General features: G+C 30.6%; 1 protein-coding gene across 4 annotated transcripts in view; it reads left to right on the forward strand.

The window, feature by feature from the left end:
• The first annotated feature begins 1,412 nt into the window (after positions 1-1,412).
• Positions 1,413-10,000, forward strand: part of Imp (IGF-II mRNA-binding protein) — a 105,553-nt gene continuing 96,965 nt past the window's right edge. For 2 of the 4 annotated variants that reach the window (XM_035868580.2, XM_035868581.2), the window contains exons 1-2: positions 1,413-1,787; positions 3,724-3,787. In XM_035868580.2, the coding sequence (XP_035724473.1) occupies positions 1,730-1,787; positions 3,724-3,787 (122 nt within the window). In that variant the 5' untranslated portion in view covers positions 1,413-1,729. The remainder of the gene's footprint in view (positions 1,788-3,723; positions 3,788-10,000) is intronic. The other 2 variants (XM_035868584.2, XM_035868583.2) reach the window with 2 other exon arrangements.

Consider the following 10,000-nt stretch of genomic DNA (forward strand, 5'->3'; position numbering starts at 1 on the left):
TACTACGATATAATATCTACTTGTCTATTCTTTTCTTCTTACGCACCTTCCTCTCTCTCTCTTTATCTATCTCTCTATCTATCTCTCTCTCTATCTCTCTCGCTCTAAGTTTTCCGTTGTGATCTCTTTTCCGTTGTGATCTTGTTTCCCACAGAATCTTTTTTCCCTTTCTTTGATATATGTATGTTCTTCGAACTTTACCTTTGACATTGCAATATGTGACGTCACGTACCACTCTCTATTTATAACTTTCGACAAATGCATATATGCATATATGCATGTATGCATGCTTGTATGTATGTATGTATGTATGTATATATTTACTGGTTTAATAGATTTCTTTTTCTCCCTAAAAACAAATACTTTCATTAGTTGCTATTTTTATATGTATATATATATATAATATATATATACATATAAGAAAAATAAGCACGTTATATAAAAAATATCAATGAAATAACTATACCTTAAAATATCGATTTAAGGTTAAAGTATCGAAAGAGATGAAAGTATATTATTGAAAGTATCAGGAAAAAAGATAAAAAAAAAAAATAACGCTTCGAATGATAAAATTCCATAGAAAAAAAAAAAGAAGAAAAAAAAGACATATATAAGAAACCAAGTAGAAAAATATCGATCTAGATATTAAACTAGGAAACGATATTATCGCCATCTTTCGTCAAATCATATATTTCAATCTTTTCTTTTGGTTATAAAGGCCCAATAAAAATAATAATAATATATATATATATATATATATAAATGACCTTTCTAAAAACATTCGTACACTCGTACGTTTGTGATATTAATCTACAATAAAAAGTGTATCTCGTTTTGTTCGATGGATCTTCGTTATTGGTCGTAATACCGACCAATGAGAATCATTCTCATTAAGATACTCACGAATTACAGTTTTAATTAGACACGATCTGTTAATTTTTCGATCGCGAATATATATACATAAACGTATCGTGATAATATTACATACGTATATACATTAAATTAATACAAAGATACATTGATACGTATTTACATATGTATAATTTGCATAGAAGAAATATTACCAAAACTCGTCAAATATTTATCAAAAGTGTTTCTTATATCATCATCATCATCATCATCATCGCCATCATTGACATCATTATTATTATTATTATTATTATTATTATTATTATTATTATTATTATTATTATTATTATTATTATTATTATTGTTGTTATTGTTGTTGTTGTTGTTGGCAACGGTTCTTTTATATTCTTGAGTCTCTGACTGAATTATATGATCACGACCTTGAAGGCCAAAGTCACGGATTATAGATAATACCTAGATACATAAACATTAACCAAATATATAAGTAAGGTAAATAAAAGTAGAATATCTCTATATGATTCACATTCACAGTTGTTAATGTTAAAAGATCGGTCAAATATCGAAAACGTCGCTTTTAGTCAATACAATATTTTCGATCAGTACGTACCTATAACAACTCATATATTCACACATCAGTTCGTCGAGATATTATTACGTATTTCATCATTGGTTTATTCTTCCTCCTTCTCTTTCTTCTTCTTCTCCTTTTCCTCTTCTTTCTTCTTTATTTATTTATTGCCTTTTCTTTTCTTTTCTTTCTTTCCTTTCTTCCTTCCTGTCTTTTCTCGTTTACCTTCTTGTAATTAATCTCTCGTGAAAGTGAATTTAGAAAGTGAAAATTTAGAAAGTATTCAGAATCATGCTTAAAGTACAAATGTATAATAACAACTTCATATCGAAGACTTGCCACCCATGCGGTAAGATATAATTATAATAATAACAACAATAATAATAATAATAATAATAATAATGGTTAACAAAAGATAAATCTATATATATATATATATATATATATATATCATTGGAATGCGTTGAAATATTGTGTAGTAATTGAAGTATTATTGGTTAGGAAAGAAAGTTCGATGTAATAAGGCACCTGGCCTTTATCGAAAGAATAAGATAAACGTTATGTATAATAAATACGTATTAACATACCTATATATATATATACATGTATATATATATATATATATATATACACATGTATATATATATATGTATGTGTGTGTGTCTTTGTATGTGCGTATACGTGTATTTAGATATGGACGACATATGAGTTCGGAAAGCAGCCAACGAAGTTTCTCGTAGGGAAAAGAAAAGAAAAGAAAAGAAAAGGGAAAAAAATGAAAAGAAAAGAAAGGAAAGGAAAAAAAAGAAAAGAAAAGAAAAGAAAAGAAAAGAATACTCCCTGTTGCTTAGTCGACTAATGCCGCTCGAACGCGTTCGCATAACCTCTTGATCCTGATTAGAATACTGAAAAGAGGTGGGTCTCTCTCTCTTTCTCTCACTCTCTCTTTTACTCTCTCTCTCTCTCTCTCTGTTCATCCATCCATCCATCCATCTGTCCGTTTATCCGTCCATCCATCCATCCATCCATACATCCGTTTGTCCATCTTTTCGATGGAACGGATTTCATCATGGCGGTTAACAAAACGCGAATGGCGTATGACATTCTTACATTAACGACGTTACACATATACATAAAATATTATACATAGTTATATATGAATATATATGTATGAACGGGGATCGCACGTGCATTTAGAAAGAGAGAGCCGAGAAAACCCCGGAAGCTAAGCTTTACCGTTTCCTTTCTCTTTCTCTCTTTCTCACTCTCTTTCTCTTTCTCTTTCTCTTTCTCTTTCTTATTCATACGAGAGAGAAACCGGTGTAGAATGTATATATTCATATGTGTATAAGTATGTGTATGTGTGTGTGTATATAATGTTTGATTTGTGTAATGTGTGTGTGTGTGTATATGTAAGAACCGATGGGAATTTCCATGGGAAAAATGATTTCTCTTATACTCGTTCTCTCCTTAAACCCTGTAGTTAAAGGGTCAGAGTTCAAATTGACCGCGGTACAAAACAGGTTGTATAAGAACGTCTAAATACGTTGACCCAATGAACCGATTCTATTCGCGTTTATATATACATATGTATATTATATATATATATATGTATGTATATATATATGTATAATACATTAGTCTTATGTGTTGCTTATTCTATGAGAACGACCTTTCTCTCTCACGACTTTCTTCTTAGGTTATATTAACGATTTTCATTTCATCTGAGATTTTTCTAGATATCTATCATTCTATATTTATACAATTACAGTACATAATATATATATATATATATATATATATATATATATATATTATGTACTTTGGTTTTTTTCTTGTTTTCTTTTTTTTTACTTTCTATCAGATTTATATTCTGTAATATAATATGATATGTTATTATAATATATTATATTATTTTTTTTCTTTTCTTTTTCAAATAGTATGGCAATTTTTCTCCAATATGTATTACAGGCAAAAGTTTCTAGAAAAGCTTTTGAGAAATCAAAAGTCTCTCTCTCTCTATATATAATATATATATATATATATTTATTGATCAATCTATAATGTAAATAGTATTTATATACGTGTGCGTTATTATATTATTGAATTTATATATGTATATATATATGGAATGCTTTTCTTTTGTTTCTTTTTGTTTTTCTTTCGTTTTTCTTTTTCTTTCTTAAATTTTCCTATCAAATAACAAATCTCATTATTTATCGATCATAGACAAGTTAAAGATTCTTTTATTTATTTCTTTTTTTTCCTTTTTTCGTTTCTTTTAGGTTATACCTTCCTAGGATCGTCGCTCGTGGTGGAGCCATCTGTGGCCAGCGGTGCGAAGAAACGGTGAGTTTCTAATCGAGCGTAGAAAAAGACGCTATTATTATTTTCTTTTATTTCTTCATACTTTTGTTATTATTCGTCATAAAATATTGCAACAATATTGTTTTGATTATATCTATAATACACAGATCACAGCGTTTTATCATGATTATGATCATGATTATTGTACGATTAAAATTAAAAATTTTAATTCTTAGATGAAAGTTTAACAGGGGGGGGAGGACTGAAAGTATTATACCATTATATTTTCTTCTTTTCTTTTTTTTCTTTTCTTTTTAAAGAGAATTTTCGATTCGGAGTAATATGTATATATTTTCTTTCTTTCTTTCTTTCTTTTTTTTATTTATTTATTTTTCTCTCTCTCTCTCTCTCTCTCTCTCTCCCTTCAACGGCTGCCACTCTTTTTGATAATTACACGTCGTATATTAAATTAATTTTAAATAACCGAAGAGTCGAAAAAGAGAAAGAAAAAAAAAATATGTCGGGACACAACTGACGTTCAACCGGGATATCGTGTATTAATTTGTTTCCAGAAGGAAGGAGGGTTAGGTGGGTTGGGGGTCGGGGTGAGGGGGTGGGGGCAGGAGAGGAGAGGAGGAAAGGAATTAAATATAATGTTACGCTCGTGTCGTTATCGATCGCGTTTTATATTCTTTACCTGTACTTTTTCTTCTTCTTCTTGTTTTGATAATAAGCAAAAAAAAAAAAAAAAGAAAAGAAAGAAAAAAGAACTTTTACTTCGGTTGGGGGGCCGCCCCCATCTTGATTACATATTTATTCACATATTTTTGGAATAATGAATTATAAATTTTAATGATGATAAATTTTTTAATGAACAAACAAATATTATTCCCTTTAGCGCTATATTATTCACACCTATATATATATATATAGGGCTACACAAAAAATCAAACAAAATGAAAAAGTCCGAAATAATGATAACAAATATATAATAATAATAATAATAATAATAATAATAATAATAATAAAAGAGAAAAAAGACAAATAAACAAATGAACAAACAAACAAACAAACAAACGAACAAAGAAAAAATTAACATAAAATCTGCCGTTGAAAAGTATTCGGTTCGGTTTGTAATAAGGTACACGCCGGTAAGGTATTTCGAATATGAGAGGGGGGGGTTAATGAGTTAATAACACACCGGACGTCATAATCCGATAAGAAATCGCGCGGCTTTTTAAATTCTTTTCCATAAAGAGTAAGAACGTGAAAGAGAGAAAGAGAGAGAGAGAAAGAAAAAGAGAGAGAGAGAGAGAGAGAGAGAGAGAGATTTTTTTATGCGTACATACATAATATGTACTTACAGGATCGTTGAACTTCCTGTGATAATCTATCGATAATGTAACATAACATTTTTCTTGGAATATAAAAGTGCATCGTATAAAAGTGATATTTACGTGCCGTTCAACCATTTATCTTGTTAACAAATTTATGTATGTCATTTTTCAGTAAAAAAAAAAGAAAAAAGAAAAAAAATTTGTAAAGTAGAAGAGGGAAAGGGAGGGAGGATGGGAGGTAGGGAGATGGTGATCTTGCGCCATCGTAAAAATAAAAAAGATAAGAAAAAGTGTGGAAAAAAGAAGGGATCAGGGAAAAGGGCGGGTTGAGTTGAATTGACTTGAGTTGGGTTTAGTTGGATTGGGGTGGCCTGGGGAAAGGGGAGTAAAAGGGTGAATGTTGCACGTAATGCAGGCATAACGAGGTGCATAATTGATCGTACACGAATAAATGTGCACTGCGTTAGGAACGACGAATTTACGCGTGAATTTAAAACTCAGTATGTATGCACACACACAAACACACACTCTGTCTCTCTCTCTCTCTCGCACACACACAGAGAGAGAGAGAGAGAGAGAGAGAGAGAGAGAGATATCGTGTATAGGTAAAAAATTATCGAGTATTATATCAGTGGAACTCAATTCTATGTGAAAATTTCAGAGAATTTCTCTCTCTCTCTCTTTTTTTTTCTCTTTGGGTCTTCGTTAAACAAACGTGAGATCTGTTCTAAGAAATCTATTAACGGTTGTGATAGAATAAATAATAAATAAAATGATCGAACGAGCTAACAGTAAAGTTCGACCTATCTAAAACCTTTAATGTATATGCCGCTTATATATATGTGTTTATGTATTCATAGGTAATAATCTTTAGGCTTTATATGTGTATTGATTTGTTTGTTTACATATTTACTACGTATATGATTTCGTATATTATTCGTGTTTGCATGTTGATATGATGATGTATCGTTGTATCTATTCTGTATCTATCTCGATCGAGACATATACGCTAATTTAATCCTCGTCATTTTCTTCGCACGCTTACATGGACAAACACATGGACATGGACGGTGGTGCGTATATATAAATATAATATATATAAATATATATACATAGATATATTTTTTTTTTGTTTCTATAAATATATTTATAGATAGATATATGTATAAACGTATATTACTTATGTACGTTGTAAATAGGCAATATTATGTACGTGTACGTTAAATCGATTAAAATTAAGAGATAACATATATATATATATATATATATATATATATATATATATATATATATATAATCATGTATTAGCTTACGAGAAATTATGAGAAAAATTTCGAGAAAAAAAATAAGAAGAAAAAAAAAGAAAAAAAGAGGAAAAAAAAAAAAGGAAGAAAATTATTCCCTCCAAGATTTATCTAAAGTGTCTGACAGAAAGAGATAGAGATTGTTTGGGAGCCTCTGTACAAGGTAGATAGGTGGTAGGTAGATAGGTAGGTAGGTAGTTAGGTAGGTAGGTAGTATAGTGTAGGCAGCCTCTCTTACTTGGCGGTAAAACAGACGGTCGAAAAAAAATGTGGCACCTGCCTTCTCCTTACGAGCACCGAACCGAACCGAACCGAACCCAGGCTGCTCGTTCGCTCGTGCCACAACTGCAATCTGTTATTTCACCATCCCCCCACCCCCCGCCTGCCCGCCCTCCACCCCTCCCCCGGACGAAGTAGTCTCTTACTTTTTCTTTTTCTTTTTTTCTTTCTCTCCTTCGTATTCGTCTTTTTCTTCTTTCCTCTTTATTACTCTTTCTCTCTCTCTCTCTCTCTCTATTTCTCTTTCGTTTTACTTTCTACTTCTCTCTTTATCTAACAACGTAAGAGAGAAAGAGAGAGAGAGAGAGAGAGAGAGAGTGAGACGAGAGAAAGAGAGAACTTCATCGACGACGTCTTGAACATTAAGACCTGCAATCTCGTTCGTTCGACGATATTTTTCAACGCCTCGATAGAGTATTGCGTTGATTAAAGGAAAAAGGAAAAGAGAAAAGAAAAGAAAAGAAAAAAAAAAAAAATAAGATAGAAAAGGAAAAAAGGGGAAGAAAAATTTGAACTACCCCTTGATAATAAGATTTGATTGATTTTCAAAATTTTTTTTTTCTTTTTCATTTTTTTTTTTTTTTTTTCCAAAAACTATCTCATTCGAACTAAATACATTATTATATATTTAGGATTGATTTCGATAGAACAAATGTAACCCTGTTGCGTACGAAGGATTGTCAAGAAAATCGAATAAGTAAATAAATAAATAAATAAGTAAATAAATATTTCCAATATTAATCGTTAATATATAAAAGGCCAATGAAAGTAGATAAAATGAAAATTAATATTCTCATAATTCGTATAATGGCAATTTTATATATATCAATATATTTTAAAAACACATTATTGATAGTATTATTAACATTGTCGAACATTATGCGACATAGAAATATCTATATCTTTTATTGGAATAATATTTTACGATTAATAATAACGTTAAATGATTAAAATTTGTCTATCGTTATTAAATAATTTTGACACTTTAAGCTTCATAATAATTTATTATAATCAAATACGTTAAATGTATTTTAACGTTTGACAAATGAAACTTATTAATTTACATTTCTATCTCGTGTAAATTTTTTCTTCGTTCTCGTCGTAAGTAAAAGATAAAGAAAAAAAAAAAATATAAAAACAAAGAAAGAAGGAGAGAGAGAAAGAGAGAGAGAGAGAGAGAGAGAGAAAGAGAGAGGGAGGGTTGAAGGGAGAGGGTGTAATGAAAATAGAACGATCAAAGAATCGACGTAGAAATCATTTTTTGCGATGATGAAAGATAAGAAGTGGTGTTGGGTTGACAGAGAGACAGAGAGAGACATAGAGAGAGAGAGAGAGAGAGAAGAGGAAAGATAAGGATTTAATCCTATAATAATATCTTATAAAAAATAACGTGAAATATTTCATTGCTGTTATATTCTTTTCAATTTGTTTTCAATTTTTTTTTCCTTCTTTCCTTTCTTTTTTTTCTTTTTTTTCTTTCCTTCTTTATTTTTTGAATGACCTTATACACGATTTCTAATACGTCGTCCATTTCGTCGAATTTTTTCCACGATACGTAAAAAGAAAAAGAAAAAGAAAAAAGACTGGAGACGACGAAGACGAAGAAGAAGAAGAAGAAGAAGAAGAAGAAGAAGAAGAAGAAGAAGAAGATGAAAAGAAATCTTGCCGAGGCTTCCAGCGGTGTCAACCGAGTTTCTTTCATCTTTTTATTCTTACGTGTTTCGTTACGATGAATTACTTAAACGTTCATTTCCATATAAGCCGATATGGTTCAAATGTAAAATACGAAGCTGCTGTTCAGGAATAAGTTCCATATAACGCGTGTGGACTAAAGAAAAAAAAAAGAGAGAGAGAGAGAGAGACAGAGATAGGTAGAAAGAGAGGAGGAAGAAGAAATAGAGGAAGAAGAAGAAGAAGAAGAAGAAGTAAGGGAGGAGAGAGGAAAGAAAGAAATAGATAGAAAAGTAGTAGTAGTAATAATAATAGTAGTAGTGGTAGTAGTAACCAACAGAAACTGGTAGAAGTGAAAACTAGTTTAAAAGACCAGGGGGTCTGACCCCTTGCGTTCAGTTCAGTTCAGTTCAGTTCAGTTCAGTTCAGTTCAGTTCAGTTCAGTTCAGTTCGGTTCAGTTTACAATGCTTATATCCCATGGGATCCACTACTCTGTTTCTAATTCCGTCTTCTTTAACAGAGAGAAAGAGAGAGAAAGAGATAGAAGTCTACACGCTCTCATCGACTATACTACTTTGCGAGATGTTAAAGCTGTATATAAGCGTTCATCTTCTATAACCGAAGAGTGTGAGAACCGAATGATCGAGAAACGAGATTCATCGAAAATGCGGGGCCCTACTTTAAGAATCTTATTCTTACAGAACGGGAGAACAAAAAAAAAAAGTGAAAAAAGATAGAGAGAGAGAGAGAGAGAGAGAGAGAGAGAGAGAGAGAGCAGTCCTCTCCCTCCTCCTTTCCCCATCTAAAGAAAAAAGAAAGGAACGAAAGAAAGAAAGAAAGAATGAGAGGAGAAAAATGAATGATACGATATTTTATTTATTTATTTATTTACTTATCTAACGGACGAATTAATCGACGATATTGTTAATAATTAATTTAATTGATACTAATATTATATTTTGATTATTAATCGGCGAAAAAAGTAAAGAATTCGAATTATTTATATATATATATATGTTTGTGTGTGTATGTGTGTGTGTGTATGAATGAGACGAAAAGCGCATGAATGCGGTTAGACCGCATTAAACCGCAATAGTAGTCGACTCTTATTACAACTCTCGAGTTAGAGACTTGCACTTTGCAGTGTGCATCGACAACAATGGCAGCACGTGCAATGTGCATTATCCCCGACTTGCATACGCTTCGAAGCGGTAGTAAACCGGCTCGACAAAGTGCACCGTCTTTAACTGGACCGTCGGCACAACAAATGTACATACTAAGCGTGCATATGACTATATAAATGCATATGTATCAGCGTACAGTAATAATGGTCTATCACTCGATTTTTATTTTTTAAGTGAACGGTATCAATATTTTTTTTTTTTTTTCTTTTCTTTTCTTCTCTTTTTTTTAACAATTTGATCACACACATACACATATATATATATAGACTCGAAGTGTTGATAATTTGAGAATCTCGTACAGATGCATCTTATATTCTAATTGAAAAGAAAAAAAAAAAAAATATATATATATATATATACAAATTTATATAAATACATATAATACATTAATATAAATTAATATAATATAATAATGTATATAAATATATATAAATATATACATATAAATTTAAATATTCTCTAATAAGATCTATTAAACG

Source organism: Vespa mandarinia, chromosome 22 (genome assembly GCF_050613455.1).
Source record: "Vespa mandarinia isolate Hongniang chromosome 22, ASM5061345v1, whole genome shotgun sequence".
Classification (NCBI taxonomy): Eukaryota; Metazoa; Arthropoda; class Insecta; order Hymenoptera; family Vespidae; genus Vespa; species Vespa mandarinia.